This window comes from Muscardinus avellanarius, assembly GCF_963383645.1.
Source record: "Muscardinus avellanarius genome assembly, chromosome: 8".
Taxonomy (NCBI): domain Eukaryota; kingdom Metazoa; phylum Chordata; class Mammalia; order Rodentia; family Gliridae; genus Muscardinus; species Muscardinus avellanarius.
The window spans coordinates 64,990,223-65,016,443 of NC_137794.1; the positions used below are offsets into that span (position 1 = coordinate 64,990,223).

Here is a 26,221-nt window from a genome sequence, read left to right on the forward strand (position 1 = left end):
CCAGTTCAAGTACTAGATGTAATTTTTTTTAACATTTAAGGATATGGATTAGGAAACACAAGAAAATGATTAAATGAAAAACCAACATGGCCCCCAAAGGTAATGATTTTAAAGAAAAAGTCCTTTGTCCATGTTTCTAGCACAGAGTGATTTCTGTAACTGAGGGGATGTGAAAAAAATACTCATGTGATAACTTTCTATTGAGCTTGCTTAAGTAGACATCTAAGCATGGTAACTAGCTATTTTTCAGGCTGAAATCAGAGTGTTTGAAGTCACCTCTCTTGAAACTTGGGTAATGGGTTACTCAGTTATATTTTTATATTGCCTCGGTGCCTCACAGCTTCACCTTTCAGACTTCGCTCAGAGATGTAAACTAGTAAGAACCGCATCCGGTGAGTCAGCAGATCTCAGCCCAGTAGTTGGTCAAGGGCCCAGCACTTGGTTATGGGTGGCTGCGTCGTCCCCAAAATCCCATTTAAAACTACACGTGGGTCTCCGAGTCCTATCGTTCCTGTAAATAGGATTCAGTAGGTATATTGGGGATCACAGGCCTTAATTTAATCCCGCTCTTTTAGAGACTGCCTTAACTGAATTTTGTGAGGATTTGATAAAAATAAATTAAGAAAGTGACGTGCACCATCGTGCTCCTAACCGTGCGCTGGAGTCACTGTTAACCGAGGATGGCTGCTTACTGATCAGAAATGACAACGTAATTACTAATAAGTTGTGGTTGAGAAATGGAAGGACCGTAAAGGCACTGCACAATCTTCATGGATCTGTGTTTTAATCAGTTTATTCTTCCACCAGTGCATTTTAGCCTGAGCGTTACAGCTGCAACAAATGGAACCCAGAAGTATTGAGAGAGAGATGTCGATGTTTTAAGTGTATCTTAGTTAAACCTGACATTTTCACGTCAAGTTAATGTTTTTGTTTTTTCCTAAAAAACTTCAAATTGCTCTCATGTTTTGAAAGTTGGGGAAAACACTTTGTCTTAGGCATCAAAACCAAGTTGTCCCACACACGCCGCTGTGTGTGTGCGCAGTGCGCGCAGCTTCTCGCCCTCCCTCACAGGGCGCTAGTTTGTTAAGAACATCATGATGCCAAGTGATCATGCTGGATTTGACTAGTATGTGGTATTTTACTACTTGACTTTTTAAAATTTGTATGTTTCTTTTTAAAGAGTATAATATATAATCGACTTTCAAATAATGTAATCATTTGGAGAATAAGAATATTTTACTGTAGGAAAATGTATTCTCAGTAATGCAATAAAAACCTAAGCACATTCTTTTAAGCCTTTGTGATTATATTTATGGAATTCCTTGGGGGGGAGGGAAAGAAAAATTACTAAAGTGAAGGGACTAAGTACAAAATAGTACTGAGCTGGGCATGGTGGCACATGCCTGAAATCCCACTACTTGGGAGGCTGAGACAGGAGGATTATAGGTTTGAGGCTAGCCTCCCTTCCACGGTCTTTTTTTTTATTTATTTTGAAACAATCTCACTAAGTTGCTGATAGCCTCACTAAATTGATGAGGCTAGCCCGAACCTGAGATCCTTCCTCCTAAATTATAGGTTTCTTGGAAATACTGTTAACTGTAGGATCTACAGGTTTCCCAGGAGTTTGGGAGAGTCAGGCCTGGGAAAGAGAACTGTTTTGTGGACTAGAGGCTGAAGCACCTCAGCTCCAGGTTCTTACATTAAAGTTAAATGTTACTTTTCCTTCCTGTCTGTCTCCTTTCTACCTACTTGTTTCTTCTATCCTACATCATCCCCAAAGAGAGAGAGAGAAAAGCAGAGGAAGGGAGAGAGAGGAGAGGAGAAGAGAGGAAGGGAGGGGAGAAGAGGTGACAGGAGGGGAAGGGAGGGGAGGAGAAAGATCCCAGTACCTGAGAGGCTGAGAAAGGAGGATAGCAGGTTCATGGCCAGCCTCAGCTACTTATGCCTTCCACAACTTAGTGAGACCCTGTTTCTAAATAAAGAATAAAAATAGAGCTGAGGGTATAGCTCAGAGGTAGAATGCCCCTGGGTTAAAAATCCCCAGTTCCGGGGCCTCCAAGGCTGGGATCGGAGCCTGCCAAGGGGTTAGGCCGATGCCGGGGCCAGCGGCCAGCATCGGAGCCTGCCGTGAGGCGAGGCCGGTGCTGGGGCCTCCGAGGCCGGGATCGGAGCTTGCCGAGGGGTTAGGCCGGTGCCGGGACCAGCAGCCGGTACTGGAGCCTTCTGTGAGGCAAGGCTGCTACTGAGGCCTCCGAGGCCAGATCAGAACCTGCCCAGGGGTTAGACCGGGGTTGGGGCCAACTAGGCCATCATTGGAGCCTGTCGTGAGGCTAGGCTGGTGCCGGGGCCTCCGAGGCCGGGATCAGAATCCTGCCGAGGGGTTAGGCCGGTCCCGGGGCCAATGGCCAGCATCGCAGCCTGCCATGAGGCAAAGCTACTACTGTGGCCTCTGAGGCCGGGATCGAAATCAGCTGAGGGGTTAGGCTGGTGTGGGGGCCAGCGAGACCAGAATCGGGGCCTCCCATGAGGCAAGGCCGCTGCTTGAGCCAGCGAGGTCTGGATTAGTCCACCGGGTAGCCAGGCCACTACTGGGGCCGTCAAGAGTGGGATCGGTACTTGCAACGCGGCATGCACAGAGAAATATCGCAGAAAATATAAATCAGACGCTTCCCCTAATCAGCAATAACTAGGAGGAAAGGGGCAATAGGAAGAGGTCGAGCTATAGAAAGGGCCCTATAGTGAAGCAATTAAGGTGACCAATCAGAGGGTATGGAATAGGGGAGGATGGAGCCTCTTTAAAACGCAGGAGGTACATAAACAAATGTATCAAAGTTAATCACCAAACAAGCATGGGATCGAGGGAGGGGGAGGGAATGGGATGGGGGCTGGATGAGGGCTAATTGGATGATGTGTGCTTGTATATCCTCTCAAGTCTTGTACTCCAATGTGATTGATATATGACTACAACGCACCAATTTATTTATTTATTTATTTATTTATTTATTTATTTTATTTTATTTTATTTTTTTGGTGGTACTGGGGTTCCTGGAAGCCCTTCTACCTCCGGGCTACACTCCCAGACCTATTTTATATTTTTGAAACAGGGTCTCTTACGCCAGCACGGCTGGCTTCGAACCTGCGCGATCTTCCTGTCTCCGCCTCCCAAGCGCGGGGATTACAAGCGTGCGCCACCACGCCCGGCTACAACGCACCAATTTAAAAAAATAAATTAATTTTAAAAAAATCCCCAGTTCCTCAAAAAAAAAAAAAAAGGAAGAACGATGAACTTCTTCTGCATTTCCTCCCACTGAGTGTAAATGCAGAAGGAAGGGCAGCCCTCGCCTCCACCTAAGACTTCAAGGAAACTGAGATTGACAGGTCCTCCAGCTGTCTAAATTTGCACATGTAATTTCCTGCCTCTTCTAAAAGCTGTCTTCATCCTGAGTCTCTGAAGATGGTGATTTGAAACATGCTCTCTAGTGAGAACTTGTTTCAAAATAGAAGATAGCTCAGAGGTAGAATGCCTTTGTGTTCGATCCCCAGTATGAATAAATGAATGAATAAAAGTTTCTTCTATCTTCCTTCAAAGCCAGCTTTGAATAAAACCTATTTTCCTGCCAAGTTGACTCTGAGTGTTCATGGAGCAGGTGAGTGCTAGGACCCGCCTCTCACCCCACCGGGTTAACAGTTCCACCCTGTGGCATGGTGACAACTAGTTCTCCCCCTGCGCTTGAAGCATGAATTAGACATTATACGATAGATAAAAAAGGATGGCTCTCTTGGAAAGATTATTTTGAATCTGTGTGTGTGTGTGTGTGTGTGTGTGTGTGTGTGTATTTGAAACTGCAATCCTTCTATCTCGGCCTCCCAAGTACTGGGATTACAGGTGTGTGCCACCATGCTAGTTTATACTGATTCTTGAAAACTAGGAAAGGCTTTGGTTTGGCATCATAAGCCTATTTCAACCCATCTGTCTCCAATGATTGTACTAGCAATGCATAACAAAATACTAATAGCAACTATTCTGGGTGTGTGTGTGTGTGTGTGTGTGTGTGTGTGTGTGTGTGTGTGTTATGAGGGATTGAACCCAGGGCATTCTACATCTGAGCTATACCCCCAGCCCTAATTTTTACTATTTCTTTCCTTCCTTCTTTCCTTTCTTTTTCTTTTTCTTTTTCTTTTGTGATACTGGGGATTAAACCCAGGGGCATTCTACCTCCAAGCTACACCCCCAGCCCTATTTTTTATTCTATATTTTGATATAGAATGTCACTAAGTTCTGGAGGGCCTCACTAAGTATCTGAGGCTGGCTGCAAACCTGTGCTCCCTCCTGTCTCGGCCTCCCAAGCACTGGGATTACAAGCGTGCGCCACCATGCCTGGCAAATAGCAGCTATTCTGAAAGTAAAGGACTGTGGAAAGGAGTCAAAGCTTAGAGAAGAAACCTGCAAACGGACAAGTTCACTGGGTCTTCTTTTTCTTGATGGCTTTGTCCCAAAGAGAGAGCCCATGTAGGTGGCACAGGTAGTTAGAAATGATAGAGATTCCATCTTTCTGGCCCAAGGAACTGAGAAAAAGGGTTTTTGAAAGTTGGGAAATGAGTCAGAAGGAAGAAGGGAAAGCTCGAGACCATCCCTGGCTTTGTACAGACACCCACAGAAGTCCTGAGTTTACCCCTGAGTTGTACCTGTGTGGGAGAAGCCCAAAGCAGCGTACTGATGGCTTTCAGAACTAATCTAAGAGCGAGGCCGTGGCCCACGTCTCTGTCTAACCCTGAGAATTGTGTGTTTAAGATTGCATGAGAGTTGCATAGCGAAGACTTTTAAAAACTGAACTGAGATTAGAACCATCACTCACAGAAGCCAGTACAAAGCTTGCAATCTCCACATGCATTAAAAAAAAAAAAAATTCTCCAGAGGAGAATTTTAATAGGATTCAAAGTCTGAACAACTATGTGTCACAATATTCGGGATGAAATGGGAAATTGCCTTTCATGCAAAGAGTAGTGGTGCAGACTTTTAAGCCCAGTATGTGGGAGGCTGAGAGAGCAGGGTCACAGGTTCGAGACCAGCCGCAGCCACTTAGTAAGACCCTCAGCAACCTAATGAGGCTCTATTTCAAAACAAAAAAATAAAATAAAAATAAGGCTGGGGGTGTAGCTCAGAAGTAGAATTTCCTTGTGACCCTCCCCCCAAAAAGAAATGAGCAACAGTAAATGTAACTATTAGTATTAATATACAAGAATAGTCTTTCTCTTACATTCCTTAAAATATGATTATCAAAAAGACAGGCAGAAGTAAGGCAGGTATGATTACTAAGCTATTGTAAGCACAAAATAGCAGTGTAACAGATAATAGAGAAAGCAGGCAGGGTGAGGAAGCTCTGCCCATGTACCACACAGGACCCTTGCTCGTTCACTCAGTGGGTCCTCAGGTCTCTGGGGTTTTGCAATCAACCGCATGGATGAGACTGTTGCACTCGTGTTCAGGTTCCAAACCTTCAGGGAAGGAGGAGGAAGCATGGAAGACCATCCATCCGGCGCCTCACATTCTACTCCCTTCCCTAGTTGCAAATTTGGCTGAGACACTGAGTGGAGCTGCCAGCCACGCGCTGGGTTACAGCCTGATTACATAAGACAGGCAGGAGGACTCTGACCATGAGCTGGCAGTTTCTGCTGCAGCAGTGAAAGAAGGGGGCATTTCAGGCAGGGGACCAAGGTAGAGGGAGAGAAATATGTTATGTGTGAGGAACTAGTAGCAGTTCTGATGTGGGAATGTAAATAATGAGATGGAAATAGAGAAAAAAAGAAGAGAGGTGGGTAGGGACAGATGAAATTGGATTTTATTTTCACTCTTATTATTTATTATTATTTTTTGAGGGTCTGGGGGTGGAAGCCAGGGGCATTCGACCTCTGAGCTACAGCCCCTGCCATAGTTTTTATTTTTTATTTTGAAACCGGGTCTCACTGAGTTGCAGAGGGCCTCACTAAGTAGCTGAGGCTGTCCGCGAACTGCGATCCTCTGGTCTCAGCTTCCCGAATGCTGGCATTACAAGTGTGCGCCACCACGCCCGGCTAGTATTATTATTATTATTGTTGTTGTTGTTGTTGTTACTGTTATTTGTGGTGCTGGGGTTTGAACCCAGGAACTTTCTACTTCTAAGCTACACCCTCGGCCCAATTTTTTCTTTATTTTGAAAAAGGGTCTAAGTTGCGAGGGCCTCACTAAGCAGCTGAGGCTGTCTGTGAACCTGGATCCTCCTGTCTTTTTTTTTTTTTTTTTTTTTTAATTGCGGTACTGGGGATGGAACCCTTCTACCTCTGGGATACACTGCCAAACCTATTTTATATTTTATTTGGAAACAGGGTCTCTTAAACCAGAAAGGCGGGCTTTGAACCTGCGCAATTTTACTGTCTCCGCCTCCCAAGCATGGGGGTTACAAGTGTGCACCACCACACCCTGCTAGTCTTTTTATTTTTTGAAACAGAGTCTCACTGAGCTGCAAAGGTGTTCCCTAAGTAGCTGTCCAGGAACTGAACTCTCCTACTCTCCACCTCTGGAATGCTGGGATGACAAGTGTATGCCCCCACGCCCAGCTTCCTCGGTTTTAACCCTATGATAAAAGTGTCTTTGAAGGGACCAATCCATGATTCTTTCCTATTTCTGCTTTTTTCAGCCCCTTATAGCCTAGAAAGCCAAATTCCAGCTCAGCTTTTTATCTGAACACCCATTCTGTTTTATAGACTTAGAGGTTTTCCAAGTTTACAATTGCTAGTAAAAGTCGATTATATATTTAAGTTAAACATATAATTTAGCCTTTTTTTCCCCCCCTGGTCTGGGGATGGAACCCAGGGGCATTCTACCTCTGAGCTACACCCCCAGCACTATTTTTTATTCTTTATTTGGGAACAGGGTCTCACAAAGTAGCTCAGGCTGTCCTTGAACCACAATCTTCTGGTCTCAGACTCTGCCCGGCTTTAATTTAGCCTTTTGACACAGAGAAGGCCTAATTTTAGAAATATTCATACAAGCAAAATTGGCAGGAGTTGGTGACAAATTGAAGAGACAGCAAAGGAGAAATCTCAAGGCCGGATCTCAGAATCCTCCAAGAGGACCTGGTGCGGGGGGGGGGGGGGCACCACAGAAGTGGGGGCAAGAGGACAACAAGGCAAGCTTAGCGTCAGGGGATACAGATAAATGACTGTGGCTTGATATTCCTAGAAAACGATTTGGGTTGTGTTAAATCTTAATTTGCCAATAGAAGTGAGTTGCTCAAGTCCAAACTCTTCTGTATGCCATTCAAAGCTCCTTACAGAGCCAGGCGTGGTGGCTCCTAGTACATGGGAGGCCGAGACAGGAGGACCACAGGTTCATAGCCAGCCTCAGCAATTCAGTGAGGCCCTCTTCAACTTAGTGAGACCCTGTTTCAAAATAAAAAAATAATAGCCCTGGGTTCAATCCCCAGTACCACAAACAAACAAACAAACAAACAAACAAAAAGCTCCTGACAATGTGGATTTACCTGTTTCACATCATCTTCTACTCTCTTTCATACACTTTTTATTTCAACCACACCAAACTTTTTTTTCAAACGTACCCTTCCAAACATTTGAAAACAGATTTTCTTAAATCAAGCCACTGCATTTTACCTCATTGTACTTAGCACTGTATACATTTTGTCTGATGACGTGTTGGTTACCAGTGGCCCCTGCTGGTCTGTGACTTTATGAAGCAGGAGCTGTATCCGCCTCTTCTGTGTGCGTGGCCTCCCGGCATTCCTCACGGCCTGCCTGGCAGCCTCTCTGTGCCCTCATTCCACCATGCATTTGCACCGACAGTTGCTCAGCACTCAGAATACCCATTTCTATAGCAAATTCTCTGTACCCTTCAAAGACCTAGATGAAATGTCACCTTCTCTGTGGAACATTCCAGAGCTCCCCCCGGTGGGATTAATTCCTCCCTTCCATGTGTTCCGTAGCGCTTTGTTCCTGCTTTCCTTTTACCTCAGCATAAATCCTGTTGTCGGTAATTAATTTACAGAGAGTGCTCACCTAACCTGAGTGAGGCTTTGGGTTCAATCCCAGGCACTGCAAACAAACAAACAAAAAAATCCCATCAGTTTGCATATATTACGTCAGCTAAAATAAAATTTACTTCCAAGTGCTACCTCTCTCCCAAGCCTGACTCTACATCTTTTTTTTTTTTTTTTTTTTTTTTTTTTGGTGGTACTGGGGTTCCTGGAAGCCCTTCTACCTCCGGGCTACACTCCCAGACCTATTTTTACATTTTTATTTGGAAACAGGGTCTCCTAAGCCAGCGCGCGCAGCTGGCTTTGAACCTGCGCGATCCTCCTGTCTCTGCCTCCCAAGCGCGGGGATTACAAGCGTGCGCCACCACGCCCGGCTTGACTCTACATCTTAAGGTCTTGTTATATCACCTTGATATTCCAAAAGCCCCCTTGACAATTTCAAGACCAGCCCTTTGGAAAACAACCTGAGAGCTTTTGCTACAGTCTAAGCAAGAAGTGAAGAGTGGGAATGAGGAGTTGAAAGCAAGTCAAGAGCTATTTCCAAGGTAAACTGGGAAGGCTGAGGCTGGGGGCTGGGATGCCATGGGCGATGATGCTGAGGTTTATGACCTGGAGCCTAAGCTGAGGAGCCGAAGGAAGAGCCTTCGGTGGAAAGGGACTTTTAGGAGAAATTACAAACCTTCACATCACATTCTGAGGCTGGTCAGTTTGGTTCAAGATTGAAGGGAGACAAAGCCGGATTCAGATAAAGATAAGCCAGGCGTGGTGGCGCACGCTTGTAATCCCCGGGCTTGGGAGGCTGAGACAGGAGGATCGCACGGGTTCGAAGCCAGCCTCAGCTACTTAGTGAGGCTCTTGGCAACTTAGTGAGAGCCTGTTTCCAAATAAAATAATAATTTAAAAAAGGTCTGGGAGTATAGCCCAGAGGTAGAAAGCCTCTGGGTTCCACCCCCAGTACCACCAGTTAAAGAAGATACGGCCTTTCATCTTAGCAGGCTCATTTTAGCTCCGCCACAGGGCAAACCAATACTTTGCTTCACTACATGGGAATTATCTGCAGGAATTTGAGGCAGCTGTGTGCTTGAAAATGCCGCTTTGGACACTAAATTGTTTCTTGGGCTACTGTTACACTGTCCATGACTGGCCTTGGGCAAGCTGTTTCTCGATGACTCGATCTTTCTATCTGTGAGTGAAATTCAGAGAGTTGGTGTGGGAATTAATTGAGATAGTACATCTTAAAACGCGCGTGTGTGTGTGTGTGCGCGCGCGCGCGCGCATGTGTGACACAGAAAATAAAAAGGGAAATTAGAAAATAAGAAAAACGTGCACAGGAGGTTCAACAATGTTTGTGGAGTGAGAAACGGACTACAGATGGAGAGACCTCAGCCGTCCAGGGAACCAGGGCTGGAACTGGGTGATTTTAAGGCCAAGACCTCTGTACTCCCTTCCTTCCCCGGCTTGAGGTCCCACCTTGCAGTTCTTGGCTGGATCGCCTTAAAACGGTTTGGTCTCATCTTATCCCTTGATTCACTTGTAGAGAAGCTGTAGCCTCAGGTCTCCGTGACCAGGTCAAGTGTCTGGTGTCCTCGGGTTCAAGACAGGTGTGACGAGGCACCAGGGAGTCGCCGGGTCTCCAAGGCAACCATCGTAATTTCAGGTTGGAGGCTGGGTCCTAGTGGGCGCGAGGCCTCATTTCTACCCCGTGACCTGTGCGGGAGTTGTGATGGTTTAAAGTCCGATTTCTCGAGGCACTGACCCGAGGTGGACCCTGGGGGAGGCGGCAGCAGGAGGGAGCTCCGGGCCTGGAGGGCCAGCGGCTCAGAGTTCCAAGGGCCAGGCGGACAGCGCGGGGCAGCGAGCCCCATCCCGGAGCCGCCACGCTGGAGCCGCAAGCGGAGTCGCGCGGGGTGAAGCCCCCCCGGGCCGAGGCACCGAAGGAGAAGGAGCCCGAGGCGGCGGCCGGCCCTGGGCCGAGGGTGCTGCGCTGGTTCATCACCGGGATCTTGTTTGCGGTCTTCCTGGGGCTGGTGAGAGCGGGGCTGCAACTCTCCCAAGCCGGAGACGCGCAGTGCGTCCGTGGGCTCCTCGGTTAATCAGCCTGGGCCTCGGTCTAGTCATCTGAAACAGGCACAGCTGGAGCCACGGTTACTGACAAGTGCCGAATTGATTTGCCTAATGGTTTCCAACTGCAACAAACCTTTCTGGACTCTTTGGTGCGTTGGGAGACGAAAGAGATCTTCTAGCCTCTGGGTCTCTGGCCTCGGCCCTCTGCACCCTAAATCACCACACAGAAAAGTGCTTTTCTGACATTTCTTCTTCCTGGTGGCTTGACCAAGTTCAGCCAAACGCTTGATTTTGCAGATAGGGAAATAGACCACTGAAGACATGATCGAGGGCTCACACAGCTCCCTAAGTGGCAAGCCAGGAACCCCTCTCACTATTACTGGAGATTGAACCCAGAGGCATGCTACCTCGGAGCTACACCCCCAGCCCTATTTTACTTTTTAAAAAATTAACAAGCTCTATGGGCGTGGTGGCGCACGCTTGTGATCCCAGCACTTGGGAGGCTGAGACAGGAGCATCGCACAGGTTCGAAGCCAGCCTCAGCTACTTAGTGAGGCTCTCAGCAATTTAGTGAGACCCTGTTTCCAAATTAAATATAAAATAGGTCTGGGAGTATAGCCCAGAGGTAGAAAAGCCCCTGGGTTCCACCCCCAGTACCACAAAACAAAACAAAAATTTAACAGGCTCTCGCTAAATTTCTGAGGGTCTTGCTAAGTGGCTGAAGCTGGCCTCAAATCTGTGACCCCCTATCTCAACCTTCTAAACCTTCTCCATACTTCCACGATGTCTGGCCAATTCTAGCAGTTTCTTTGCACAAAGAAATGAGTCAGGAACCAGGCAGCACCTGAAGCAGTAAAAGCTCTGAAAGCTCTCCCCAGGAACATGGGCAGCCCTATCAGGAGACGAACAAGAGGTGCCCTGCAGAGGCAGCCTGACAGGCGGCAGCTCTGTTGCCGTCTCTGCACATTTCCAAGCAGTTTGGTTACTCAACTACTTATTCCAAGGATACGCGCTCAGGTTGCATAAGGGATGTTTCAGTTCCCTACACACAAAGGGCAGCTTGAGGCCACATTTAATTAGAAACTTCCTCCTTTTAGTCAGCTTTCAGAAACTGATGGAAACTTTGGGCACTGACAAGTTGGCACCATCATAACTAACCAATTTGGTCTAAATACAGAATCCACAGTTTAGAAGGACAAGTTAGTTGGATGATTCTTCGTGCTTTCTATATATTTTATTGCCCCATCGGCTGTGTGGGCGAGGGCTGCGTAGAAGCATTTATGACTCTTGAGGGGACACAACACAGCAGGAGACTATTATGATGGCCCTAGAAGGTCATTCCAAGAGGCCAAGCTACCGTGCTGAGTAGGTGTCTCCATGACCCCAACTGATCAAAATCAAATAATCCAAGCTTACACCAAAAGTAGTGCTCAACAGTATTTGAGTGCAATTGGTCATAGTTTTTGTACCAGTATTGGGAATGGCCTAGGAAGGTTTGAGGAAGCTCTGATTATTAATAAATATATTTCAAAAATTGGGTGAGGGGCAGATCTGTAAAAGGACTTGGTTTCTGCCAAGAACCAGGCAACTATTCCAATGTAAATTAACCTAGCTAAAGGTAATTAGCAAGTCAATAGGAGAGGGGAACTAGGACTTCCTCATTCTCATTCTAAAGACACGTTTACATAATAATTGGTTTATCTAGCTAGGATGGGAGGAGGAGGGTCACACCTTGGCGGGGAAAGTAAGGGAAGGAACCTTACAGGGACTTTTTCTATGTCAGAATTAAGTGAAACAAGATGGGGGATGGCTTATATAAAAAGTCTGTTCTGTGTTTTGTACTTCAGTGATTTAGTTCAAAGCACCCCCTCGGTAACATGAGGCTGTAACTATCTTCTGTATTTCTAGCTATTTAATAAACCCCTTTAAATCTTCAGCAAGAGTCCAGGCTATTGCATATCTATCCTTAGCTCAGGACAAGGGTCTGCGGGTTTGTTTTTTTTCCTGGGGGGGGGAATTATTCCCAGGGGTGTCTAACAAAGGTCCCTGGGGACAGTTTCCCAAACCATAACATCTTCTTCAAAACTGTAACAATTTTTGTTCTGAGCATGGTGGCAATGAAGGACCAGAGATGGCTGAAAAATGGCCTTTCTTAGCAGGGGTCCATTTTTGTAGTTAGCCATGAAGAGAACCTTGAGCTAGCTAGGCTGGACATCCAGCACCCAGGATGCCTTCCAGCAGGGGTTCCGGGATCATCTCCTGTGTTCCCCTGAGGTGTGTTCAGTGGCCGTGTGTAAAGAAATAGTATCAGCAGCCATCCTTAATATTTTGGTGCTGGGGTTTGAACTCGGAGCCTCATGTACACGAAGCCCACACTCTAACAACTGGCTGACTTATACCTACCACCCCCAGACCACCTTCTTAATTACTTTTTCTGTAGTAGAATAATCAAGAGAAAGTTGAGCACAGCTTTCAGTTTTGTTCAGTACCAGATGAAGCCCCCAATGGGGGCAAAGGTTGAGATATAGCTAAACTTTGTCACCTTACCTTTTATGTGTATGTGTGTGGTGTTAGAGACTGAACCTAGGGACGCTCTACCTATAATTTACACCCCCGGCCCTATTTTATATTTTTGTTTTGAAGCAGAGTCTTACTAAGTTGCAGAAGTCCTTACTGGGTTGTTGAGGCTGGCCAAAAATCTGCAATTCTCCAGTCTCAGCCTCCCAAGTACTGGGATTATAAGCATGTGCCAACATACCTGGCGCCAACATAAATATATATAATTGGTGCACTATATTCTCACATCATAATGTAGATCATGTTGACAATGGTATACATTCACACAGCACTTGGTGCCCTCCCCCTGCTCCCACCTCCCCATTTCCCTCCTTCCCTCCCAACAATACCAAGTGTCCAGGTTAACAATGTTATATTCACATGCATACATATAGTCTCAGGTAGCATTTCCATTAATTAACCTCAGCCCTCTTCCTCCCCCACCCTTCCCCCATAGCTTCACTGAGGTTTCCCCACCATTATCTGGAGTCCCTCTGGTATCCCCAATACTCCCTCACTAGAGGATATTAGAGAAAACATATGTCCCTTTCTGTGCTTGGCTAATGCATTTATCTTCCACTTTTCAGAGAGTGGCTTGCATATACTCTTCTGTACTCCTGGGAAATTGAGAAGATCCAAAATTTCCCCCAGTTAATGTGTTCACTTCAAATTCCATACAACCAGCACCCCACTGCTGCCATAAAGAGGCACCCAGGACCGTATTAGAAATTTTCCTAGTGGGAACTAAAGCTAACATGTTTTTCTCCTTCAAGCTTGGAACTACTTTGGGATATGAACTGCTTTGGCCTCTGAACATGGGCAGTATGAGAACTTTCAGGAAAACTGTTCAGCAGGCAGGAGGAAGCCCAACCAAATAGCAAGATCCAAACCAGCCCCAGGCAGAAGGCAGGAGACAGCTTCCCCACACACCCAGGAGAGGCCCCTGAGGCTGGACGAGAGCGCCCCCCAGTGGAGTCTGAGCAGAGGTCTGTCAAATGTGTTCTCCAGGAGGTCTACAAAGCTATGAACAAAGTCTAGTAGGAAAAGTGGAGGCACAGAGCCTCATTTTTGAGCATATATAACTTCCTTTAGTGGAAAAGGATCTTACCAAATTGGATGCAGGGACACATCCAAAGGATGGCTTGAAACCACACAGGTATCCCCAGGTTGGCGTGCAGGAAATAGACATTTTGAGGTTTTCTGTATTTAGCAGTACTTAGGCTGTGGTTGGGAGGCTCGGGCGCTGTTTGCAGCAGGGGGCAGTGGAGTTGGCTTTCCACCCTCCTGAGGGGCTTCGAGGTGAGACCCTGGGATCTTGGAGCATCACAGTGCAACTGCTGGACCTGGGGGCCTTGGCCACAAACCCAGCCATTGCTCTGGTCTCTTGCTGCAGTAGCCTTGGCCTTTGCTAAAGCCATTCGCAGGTCACGGTCCTTTGTATTTCTCTTAAGCAAAGGGAGGGGATTAGGCCAGCAGAAAATAGAGGAAAGGAGCAAAGATCAGGCTTTGGGATGGCAGAGAAGTCTTGATCCATGACCTTCCACATCTAGGATGTCCTGGGCCTCTGGAGAGAAACCCCCCTGGTCAGTTTTACCTTCAGGTCCCCAACAGGTGCACAGTTTCAGGGGTCTGGAGCGGCTTGTTGGAGCTGAGAGATGTAGAAGCCAGATCCGAGGCTCTGACATTTTGCTGCAGAGAAAAACCCAGCACGGTGACTTCCATAGAGTCAAGGGCCATAAATTTCTGGGGTTGTTTCCCAGAGAGCCACTCTCCAGGCTGCAGGTCACAAGAGCTGTGGCCGTCATTGAAGAGTATGGAGTGGAGACTTTGTTTTGATATAATGCATGGAAGAAAGCCTTTCACTACTGAGTCATGCCAGAATTTACAGTGGTAAATGTGTAAAGTTCTACTATAGTAGGAGGCCAGCAAAAGCCTTCCAAGAGCTATTTCACAAGGGGTCACTCTGTGTTCTCCAGTGGGAGCGGAGCTGATTGCCTTGACTATGGCAATCCAGGCAACTGAGTGAGCTTTGCCTAAAGCTACCATTGTGTTTGTAGTACTTTATTTAACTGTTTTACTTTTTTTTTTTTTTTTTTTTTTGGTACTGGGGATGGAACCCATGGGCATTCTACCTCTAAGCTACACCCCCAGACCTATTTTTTTATTCTTTATTTTAAAACAGGATTTCACTGAGTTGCAAATGGCCTCATTAAGTAGCTGAGGCTGGCCACAAACTGCAATCCTCCTGTCTTAGCCTCCCAAACACTGGGATTAGAAGCATGTATCACCACACCCCGCACTGTTTTATATCTTGTACAGTGCAGTGAGCGCCCCCTTCTTGGGGATTGCTCCAGGAATGCTCCATATGGAACACAGGTTTTCTAATTCCATAGTTTCTGTTACAGCACCAGCCTTCTGCACGGGAGAGCTTCTACACAACTAGAAAATATGCTCTGAAGGTGCAAGGGGGTGAAGTCCCAAGTGTTCAAACAGTGCAGCAGCTCCTGGAAACGTATCACTTGAGATAGAATTATGGGCTTAAAAAACACACACTGGTTATAAGTCATCTGAATGATTTTAGAACAGTCACCCACCAATGTTTCTTCATAATATGGATCATTTAGTCTTTTCCATATGTCTCGCACCTTTTATTCACAGAATATTTAAAGATATAACAAAGACAAGACAGCAATTCAAGCTCTTCATGAGTACATGCTTATCAATGGATTTACAATTATTTATTTATTCATTTATTTATTTGGGGATGGAACTGGGGGTGGAACCCAGGGGCATTCTACCTCTGAGCTACATCCCCAGCTCTTTTTTTTTTTTTTTTTTTTTTTAAATAGGCCCTCGCTAGATTGATGGGAGTCTCACCAAGTTGCTAAGGCTGTCCTCAACTTATAATTCTCCTGTCTCAGCCTTCCAAGTACTGGGATTACAGGTGTGTGCCACCAGCTTTGTCTGCATCTCTTACATATCACTTTTGTTTCTCCAGTTCAAAGATGTAGCACTGTTTATTAAATAGATTATGATAAGTAATGAGACTTAGGCCATTTTTATGGAATTCATTCAAATTGCATATCTCTGCAATTTCAGTACTGGCTGACCTAACAAAAAATCTGCTAAGTCATGCTAAGCCATTTCCTTAGTATTTAATTAATTCTTGTTCTGCTTGATGTATGTTAAACATCAGCTTGGTGTTATCAGCCAGTCAGCTTTTTCATTAAAGTTCTGGAAATTCTTACTCAGTCCAATGGAATGATTTTTTTTTGCACTGGGGATTGAACCCAGGGGCATTCTACCTCTGAGCTATTCCTCCAGCCCTTTGTTTGTTAGTTTGTAGACAAGATCTCAGTAGGTTGCTGAAAATCTCATTACTTGTTGAGGTTGTCTTTGAACCTATGATCCTCCTATTTCAGCCTCCCAAATATTGGGATTACAGGCAGGTGTCCCCACACCGATCTTGGAATGATCTTAAAGTTATTAGAAACCAATACTTGACAGAGACCTTTCCAAGAACGTCCTTAAACCCAAACTGATAGTGGCTCAGGAAAGTGGCATTAAAAAATTAACTGTCTATGAATTACAAGACTTAAAATGGCCACATTGAAAGATCTCGTGAGATAGCTGGGTGTGTGATCCTGGTGTTTGGGAGGCTGAGCTGGGAAGATCACAGATTTGAGGACAGCCTCAGCGACTTAGTGAGACTTTATTTTGAAATAAGAAAATAAAAGAGCTAGGGTTGTAGCTTGAAAGTAGACTTCCCTGGATTTAATCTCCAGTGCCACATGCATAAAAAAAAAATCTCATGAGAGTTCATTAATCATATTGATGCAACTGTTGCTTTTTTTTTTTTTTTTTTTTTTTGCGGGTCAGGTATGGAACCCAGGGGCAGTCGACCTCCAAGCTACACCCCCTGCCCTATTTTTTATTCTTTATTTTGAAACAGGGTCTCACTGAGTTGCAGAGGGCCTCACTAAGTAGCTGAGGCTGTCCATGAACCACGATCCTCCAGTCTCATCCTCCCTAATGCTGGGATTACAAGTGTGCGCTACCACGCCCGGCTGAACTTTTTTTTTTTTTTTTTTTGGTGGTACTGGGGTTCCTGGAAGCCCTTCTACCTCAGGGCTACACTCCCAGACCTATTTTATATTTTTGAAACAGGGTCTCTTAGGCCAGCGCGGCTGGCTTCGCACCTGCGCGATCCTCCTGTCTCTGCCTCCCAAGCGCGGGGATCACAACCCGGCTTCCGGCTGCCTTTAAAAAAAAAAACAAAAAAAAACAAAAAAAACAAGACTAGGTCTTGCTTTGTTGTCCACATTGGCCCAAACTCCTGGACTCAAGTGCTTTAGTTTCCAGCGTGGCTAGGACTACAGCTGTGTGCCAGTATGCCAGGCTTTGGAAAACAACATTTAAAGATAATAATTGCAAGCTGGGCTGTGGTGGCGCACGCTTGTAATCCCAGCACTTGGGAGACTGAGACAGGAGGACCCAGGTTCGAAGCCAGCCTCAGCTATTTAGGGAGGCTCTCAGCAACTTAGTGAGACCCTGTTTCCAAATAAAGTATAAAATAGGTCTGGGAGTATAGCCTGGAGGTAGAAAAGTCCCTAGGTTCCACCAAAAAAAAAAAAAAAAAAAAGATAATAATTGCAATTATGACTGGTGGTATTATATTAGGACTATAAGGAATTTTATTTATAAGATGTTTCATTTCTGATACACATATCAATGACACATCTATGCAAAAATAGCTAAAAGAAAATTTAGCATTACTTAGTAAATGACAATGCTTCCCATATAATTTATAAAATAAACCCAATCAGCCTAGCATTTCTCCTTTTATAAACAGAAATATCCTTTTAGATATCCCAAAAGCACATTTGTAAAACCCCCAAAATTAATTTAAGATCAAGAAAAATACTTAATTTAGAATTGTGGTGTGTGTGTGTGTGTGTGTGTGTGTGTGTGTGTGTGTGTGTGTTAGTAGGATTGGAACCCACAGGCATTCTAACTCCCAGCTACACCCCCCAGCCCTATTTTTTATTCTTTATTTGAAACAGGGTCTCACTAAATTGTGGAGGGCCTTGCTAAGTAGCAAAGGCCGTCCACAAACCACAATCCTCCTGTCTCAGCCTCCCAAGTACTGGGATTACAAGCATGTGCCACCATGCCTGACTTAATTTAGAATTTGATTTGAGGAAGTTTATAAAAATATCAGTTTTAAGACACTATCAAAATAATATCAGATGCATGGTGGCGCACATCTGTAATCCTAGCACTTGGGAGGATGAGGCAAGGGGATCAAGGATTTGAGGACAGCCCCATCAACATGGGAAACTCAGCAATACAGCAAGACCCTGTTTAAAAACAAAAAAAAATCTTTAAAAGGGTTGGTGGTTTAACTCAGAGGTAGATCATCCCTGCGTTCAATCCACAATAAAATGAAATTAAAATGGGAAGGGTGAGCAGGGTAGCTTAGAGGTAGAATGCTCCTGGGTTCAATCCCCAGTACAAAAATAAAATAAAATAAGATCAGAGGTCATCATAAACAACATTCCTTCATTTAACAAAGTGTTATTAACACTTGGAAGGCAAATAAAGAAAATCATATAGTTGATGAAAAACCTTATATCTGTCACACATCACACATACATATTCTACATGCACACACATAAACATATAAACAAAAACAGATCTTATACCTTTCATTTAAAATAGTTGGCCTTGCCAGGCGTGGTGGCACACACTTGTAATCCCTGTGCTTGGGAGGCTGAGACAAGAGAATCGCACAGGTTCGAAGCCAGCCTCAGCTACTTAGTGAGGCTCTCAGCAACTTAGTGAGACCCTGTTTCCAAAAAATTAAAAAAAAAAAAAAAAAGGCCTGGGCGTATAGCCTGGAGGTAGAAAGCCTCTGGATTCCACCCCCAGTATGACACACAAAAAAATAAAATAAAATAGTTGGCCTTGCAACTGGTAAATATTACAAAACTCTGATGTTACATTCCTGTAATCCCAGTACTTGTGAGCTGGGAGGATCATAGGTTGAAGGCCAGAATCAGTAACTTAGTGAGACTCTGTTTCAAATAAAAATTAAAAGGTTTAACTTGGAGGTAGAATGTCCCTGGGTTCAATCCCAGTACTACACACACACACACACACACACACAGAAAATAGTCTCAGGCTATAGTTTGTTGATTTATTAAGCTATAGTTTGGTACCCATGTAGATAATTTTAGGCCAAATTTAGTTTACCCCAATATTTTGTCCTTGAGTAAAATTTTATTGTTAAAGCTATTTGATGCATGTATATATAATATTTTTCAAGGAAGCCTACAGATTGTACTCTAAAGGCTTTGGGATTTCTTGGAATAAAAATGTAGATTTAGTAACATTTAAATTGTCTTTTTTTTTTGCAAGTGGTCTTGGGATGGAACCCAGGGGCATTTGACCTCTGAGCTACATCACCTGCCCTATTTTTTTATTCTTTATTTTGAAACAGAGTCTCACTAAAATGCGGAGAGCCTCACTAAGTAGCTAAGGCTGTCCGCGAACCGCGATCCTCCCAGCCTCCCAAATGCTGGGATTACAAGCGTGCGCCACCACGCCCGACTTTGTTTGTCTTCTTAATTGCATGTATAACTCAGAGGAAGCACACCATGTGTACCAGAAGCTTACTATTTTAACAACACAAAACATTGGGATAATATATGTGGTACTGAGGATTGAACTCAGGTGCATACTACGTCCGAGCTATACTCCTAGTCCAATTTTTTTTTTTTAGACAGGGTCTCACTAAGTTGCAGTGGGCCTCACAAGGTTGCTAAGGCTGGCCACAAAACTGTGTTTCTCCTGTCTCAGCCTCCCAAGTACTGGGATTACAAGTGTGCACCACACCCAGTTGAATAATATTTTGATAACTAATCTCTAGCATCTAAATTCTCATGTGAGTTCATGTAGTATATTTGAAAACACAAAACTATTTCAAGAATAGGTTGTTTGTTTGTTTCAGTACTGAGGATTGAACCCAGGAGCATTCTACCTCCAAGCTACACTGCCAGCCCTTTTAAATTTTTGCTTTGAAACAAGGTCTCTTAAAGTGCTAAGCCTGGCGGTGAACCTGTGATCCTCCTGTGTCAGCCTTCCAAGTACTGGCATTACAGGCTCTCACCACTGCACAAGAACAGTTTTAATGTTACCTTTCATTACTTTTTTTTTTTTTTTTTGCCGTATTGGGGAGGGAACCCAGGGGCATCCTATCTCTGAGCTATACCCCCCAGCCTTATTTTTTATTATTTATTTGGAAACAGGATCTCACTGAGTTGCAAAGGGCCTCACTAAGTAGCTGAGGCTGGCTTCAAACCGGCGCGATCCTCCTGTCTTAGCCTCCCAAATGCTGGGATTACAAGTGTGCACCACCACGTCCAGCTTTCATTAACTTTTAAAACAGAATAATCTTCTAAGGTATTGTTCATAAAGGAAAAGAATTGCACCATAAAGCCAGAAAAGTTAAATATTTTTTAAAGCCTACAGCTCCAGTAACAACAGTATTGTCATTGCACATTTTTTCCCTGACTGTGAAATTTAAAAAAGAATCCCCTATCTAAGCCGGGCGTGGTGTTGCACTCTTGTAATCCCAGCATTTGGGAGGTTGAGACAGGAGGATGGCAGTTCACAGGTAGCCTCAGCTACTTAGTGAGGCTCTTTTCAAATCAGTGAGACCCTGTTTCAAAATAAAGAATAAAAAACAGGACTGGGGGTGTCACTTGGAGGTAGAATGCCCCTGAGTTCCATCCCCAGTACTGCCAAAAAAAAAAAAGAATCCCACATCTTACACTGTCATTCCTGCCCTGCTTTGGATCTGAACTGCGCAGAAGGCTTGGTTGCAGCCTCCTGGGAGGCCCCACTGCGAGGTGGTGCAACCTTGGGACAAGGAATTAAGTTGAAGGGCCTGGGTCGCTAAGATAGAGCCTTTGAATGGTGTATTTTGTCCTGTCCCCTTCCTCATTCTCTCTCTCGCTCTCTCCAGACTGAAGCCTCTGAGTTTGTAAACTGAAATGAATCTTTCCTTTATGCTGATTTTTGTCAGGTATTTTGTCACAGCGATGAGGAGCTAAGTAATCTCTCCCCTCTTGCTTTCTTTTTAATAGTAGAAAGAGCTACCACTTAGACATTACTGTGATTGTTGTAAGTAAAAGGCTTTTATCTTCTTAAATTTTAGGGAATGAGTACTGCTATCTTAGGACCCACCTTTCAAGATTTGGCGAAGAATGTAAACAGAAATATCAGCAGCCTTTCTATCATTTTTGTGGGGCGCGCCTCCGGCTTTCTGAGTGGCTCTATTATTGGTGGATTTCTTTTTGACTACCTGAATCATTTTTTACTTTTGGGTGAGTAAACACTGATCTGTTGCTGTTACGGTGACTTTCACGGAGGTTGGGTTTCCACGTTTACTGCTCTTACCTTGGCCATTTCAGAGCTTTTATTCTGGGCTCTGGAAACAGATCAGCCCTTGGGTGTGTTAGCATCTTGACCCTTCCCGACCTTTACTATACTTTAGGTACTGGCTGGTCACACACTGACTATCCAAAAGGCTCTGCCTATGAGGATGCTTGTGTATCATAGAGCAGATCTCTTATGGCTGCAGAGGCAGAACGAGCTCCTGGGACCTGCCCGGGCTCTGTGGGCTCTGGATGGAAATGAAGGGCGGCGGGCGGTGAGTGAGCTGAGGGAGGCTCCGTTTCTGTCCCTGCTGCCCCATGTCAGTGATGATCCCGGACTGCCCCACCTCACCCTGGAAACAGAGGGCAGAGCTTTGCACACACTCTTTTGGAAAGCTGATGTGATAAAACTCCTTTGGAAGCAAGGAGAATAATTTCTTTCTGATGAATAAGTAAATAATCCCTCTAATTTGCAGTGTGGATTGAAAGAAATATATCTCTAGTTCCCTCCCTCTTCCATAAATTGGTTTGTTTAGTAAAGTTTTTTTCCCCCATAACATTATATTTAATTGCCATTTTATTTTTTCCTTTTGACACTGTTAACTCATATCTAAACATTCCTTTAGGTTCTGAAATACAAAACATTAAATAAATTTTGGCCTGTCTCTTGTAATAAAACTTTTCATTGTGGTACAATTTCTAGTTTGATTATTATCATCATTCAAGTTGTAATCATGTCTTTATTTACTTTTTTTGGTGGTACTGGGGGCAGAACCCAGTGGCTTTTCTACCTCCGGGCTATACTCCCAGACCTATTTTATATTTTATTTGAAAACAGGGTCTCACTGAGTTGCTGAGAGCCTCACTCAGTAGCTGAGGCTGTCTTCGAACCTGCGAGATCCTCCTGTCTCAGCCTCCCAATTGCAGGGATTACAAGTGTGCGCCACCACGCCCGGCATAATCATGTCTTTAATATTTACATTTTACAGCCTATAATCATTATAAAAAATTTAAACCACATGACCACTCAGAGAAGCCGCACCTCTCAGCCATTCGTGAGTCCTCAGCTTTAGTTTGAGCTTCTTTTGCGTTTGGGAATGTTCTGATGATGGTAGCCATGATGAATGCTGTTTTGCGTGGCTGACTCTAACTTCTCTTCTCAGGGACATCACTGCTGGTGACCACGGCCACTCTCTGCCTTATTCCTCTCTGCAAGACAGTCCTCTTACTGATTGCCGTGCTGTCTGTCTTCGGCGGGTTCGTTGGCATTGTGGGCACAGGTTTGTGAAGCCTTCAGTGTCATCTCTGGGAGGGGGGGACTTATGACCACATGGCAGAGTAGAGGATTACTCGCTGTCACTTGAAATCCTTCTAGTGACACACAAGTACTAAGTGGGCCATGAGGTTACCAGTTGGAACCACCTGATTAGGGCGTTGATTTTTGAGCAGCCAACTATGAAGTGAACTTACAAGATTCTGTTCCTTGGGAGATTGTTGAGTTACAGCTTCTAAACAGGGCAGGCTCCCCTTCCTGTGGCTAATCACTGTGCACACCAGTGGACATTTTTTTGGGGGAGAGAATTTGATCACTGCAGTATAAAAAGAATTGATGGCTTTGTAGGATATAACAAGTTTTTGTTTTGTTTTGTTTTTGCAGGTCTGGGGGTGGAACGCAGGGGCATTCAGTCTCCGAGCTACACCTCCTGCCCTATTTTTTATTCTTTATTTTGAAACCGGGTCTCACTGAATTACAGAGAGGCTCACTAAGTAGCTGAGACTATCCGCGAACTGTGATCCTCCAGGTTTCAGCCTCCCGAATGCTGGGATTACAAGCGTGCGCCACCACGCCCAGCCAGATAAAACAAGTTTTGAACCATCATTTGACTATGAAAATAAGGAAGCAGCCGTCCAATTTAAAAGGTACCTTGAGCCGTGCGTGGTGGTGCAAACCTGTAATCCCAGTACATGGGAGGCTGAGGTAGGAGGACTGAAGGTTCGTGGCCAGCCTCAGCAACTTAGTGAGGCCCTGTTTCAAAATAAGAAAAGGGCTGGGGATGTAGCATGTCCCTGGGTTTAATCCCCAGAGCTACACACATGCAACAACAACAACAAAACGTACTTTGGTTTTTGAGCTGGGAGGAGCCTGTGGGTGTACTTTTTCACTTCTATTTCTTTCTATTCTTACCATGTGTCACCTGACACTGAAGACCTACTGAATAACATGTTTGTTTGACGTCCAGTCTAGCTTCCGAGGCCTCCTTCCCCACTCTAATCTTATTCGATAGGTCATAGAAATACTTTAGTTTGGTTATAAAGCTACAGGACAGAATCATATGTTTATCAGAAAATACCTGATTAACAAAAATGATGCTCTGGCCTTGAACTGTGTGGGTGCTCAGAGAGTTGAAGCACAAACCCTGAAAGGTCTTGTTTGCTTTTTTTTTTTTTTTTATGTGTGTGGTTCTGGAGATTGAACCCAGGGGCACTCTATCTCTGAGCTATACCCCCAGCCCTATTTTATTTATTTATTTATTTATTTATTTATTTATTTATTTATTTTACTATGAAACAGGATCTCACTAAGTTTGGAGGGCCTCACTAAGTAGCTGAGGCTGGTTGCAAACCTGAGATCCTCCTATCTCAGCCTCCCAAGTACTGGGATGACAAGTGTGAGCAACCACTCCCAGCTGGTCTTCTTGTTTTCTATAACATTCAGATTCTTAATATGTGTTTTGTATTCGTTTTATTAATACATAAGTAAACAAGTAATCTTTTTTTGGGGGGGGGTCTGGGGATGGAACCCTAGGGGCATTCGACCTCTGAGCTACAGCCCCTGCCCTATTTTTTTTTTTAATTCTTTATTTTGAAACCGGGTCTCACTGAGTTGCAGAGGGCCTCACTAAGCAGTAGCTTAGGCTGTCCGTGAACCGCAATCCTCGGGTCTCAGCCTCCCAAATGCTGGGATTGTGTGTGTCACCACACCTGGCTACAAATAATATTCTTGAAGTGGCTACCAATATCAAATAAAGAGAGCATTCATTGGTAATTCAGCTACTATCTGATAAGAATTGCCTAGTAAATATGTATATTTAAAATATTTAGAAATAACTATGTATGCATAAATATTATTCCCCAATCTGGTGTTAGCCTGATGTTGGCCTTTGCGAATAGCTCTAGGAGGAAAGGGTTTACTATTCCTAGAAATTCGTGTATAAGAAATGTAATAACACACAGTTCTCCGGTGGCAGTAATATGGAGTTCCTTTATCAGAGAATTGACTCAGGTACAGTGTTTGATAACTTAGAATATTATGATACTCATGTTATGTAATAGAGATTTATCTTTCTTCTGACAGTAGAGAACTCTGGTTTATTGAACTGGGTCACTGTGTTTAACTTGACTCATTTCCCCATCTCTGATTGGCAGGTGTGACTGTCCTGATCTTGGCCATGTGGGGGGACAAAGGAGCCCCACACATGCAGGCCTTACACTTCAGCTTTGCCTTGGGGGCCTTTCTGGCTCCACTTCTGGCTAAGCTGGTGTTGGGCACAGCAGTGCCCACGGGAAACCACACAGAACCGGACTTTGCCCCCCAAGCCACCAACAGATCCCCTGAGGCCGACTCGGCCCCTCTGTTTAGAGTGCCTGACAACATGAACCTACTGTGGGCTTATACTTTTATCGCCACTTACATTTTAGTGGTTTCTGTTTTCATGTTTGGCCTGTTTTGTAAGAAAAGCTCAAGGCAGGAAAAGTCAAAAGCATCTGCCCAGGGAAGCCGAAGAGCTAAGTACCACAAGACCCTTCTCTGTCTGCTTTTTCTGTTCTTCTTTTTCTACGTTGGAGCCGAGGTAACATACGGCTCTTACATCTTTTCATTCGCAACCACCCACGTTGGCATGGGAGAAAGTGAAGCCGCTGGGCTGAACTCCATCTTCTGGGGGACCTTCGCAGCCTGCAGGGGCCTGGCAATCTTCTTTGCTACATGTTTACAGCCTGGAACCATGATTGTGTTGAGCAACATCAGCAGCCTGATTTCTTCTTTATTCCTGGTGCTCTTTGACAAGAGTCCACTTTGTCTCTGGATAGCCACCTCAGTGTACGGGGCCTCGATGGCAGTTGCGTTTCCCAGCGGTATTTCTTGGATTGAGCAGTACACGACCATAAGTGGGAAGTCTACGGCATTTTTTGTAGTTGGTGCTGCCCTGGGAGAGATGGCTGTTCCTGCAGTAATTGGAATTGTTGAAGTGCAGTATCCAGATCTGCCACCAGTGCTGTATACCAGTTTGGGGTCAGCAGTATGTACTACTATTTTATTTCCTGTGATGTACAAGTTAGCCACCTTGCCTCTGGATCGCCAGCGAAAAGAAAACAGAAAGATTGAGGACCAAACGACTTTATACTATACTTCTAGGTTATAAAGAAGAGAATGAAGAGATGAAGAAGAAGGGAATGGGTGGGAAGTGATTGAAATGAATGATAACGAGGCATTGTGTAATAGAGACGTTGCCAAGTATTCTGATGAAGCCTAGACTGAAAGCCTCCACCCAAATTCCTTCAAATGCAATGACTTTTAGTCTTCTCCAGTTACTACTGATGATTCCACTGTGACACCCCTTGCCAGAAACCAGAACAAAAAAGACTAACACTTAGAGAAGATGGATGACTTATTCCTTGAATAATCACCACTTCTAAAAAGGCCAGTCACAGCGCCATGTTAGTAGATTTTTCAGCATTTTGGGGGAAAATCAAACTTTTCAGGTTCATTTATAGCAAATGCTAAAAAGTTTTAGAATTTTCTGTTATTTTTTCAAAGTCTTCCACAAACTACCAAGTGATGTCATGCATTAGAATCTTGTTATGGAATTAGTGTTTGCTATGAAGTGACTGTGTAGTTTTTTTTTTTTTTTTTTTTTTTTTTTTTTTTGCTGGTTTGTTGGTCTCTCTAAATTGCAAAGTCTGGCTTTGATCCTCCTGTCTTGGCCCCCAAGTACTGGGATCACAGCATGTACCTCCACGCCCAGCCAAAGAAGACAATTGTGTTTGAGAACGTGGGTAACATCCTAAAAGAGCCAAACCATGGAGGAGTGAATTGGATTTCCTGAAAATATTATCTTTAGGCATCCATACGTT

At 44.6% G+C, this 26,221-nt stretch overlaps 1 protein-coding gene across 1 annotated transcript; it reads left to right on the forward strand.

Annotated features, from left to right (window-relative positions):
- Positions 1–86: 86 nt before the first annotated feature.
- Positions 87–25,509, forward strand: LOC308266065 (sodium-dependent glucose transporter 1A-like; the record flags this gene model as incomplete). The annotated part of the gene is made up of 5 exons (XM_080700101.1): positions 87–99; positions 9,762–10,054; positions 20,869–21,037; positions 22,252–22,368; positions 24,515–25,509. 5 exons carry the CDS (start codon positions 87–89, stop codon positions 25,507–25,509), a joined length of 1,587 nt encoding a protein of 528 aa, XP_080556227.1.
- Positions 25,510–26,221: the final 712 nt, after the last annotated feature.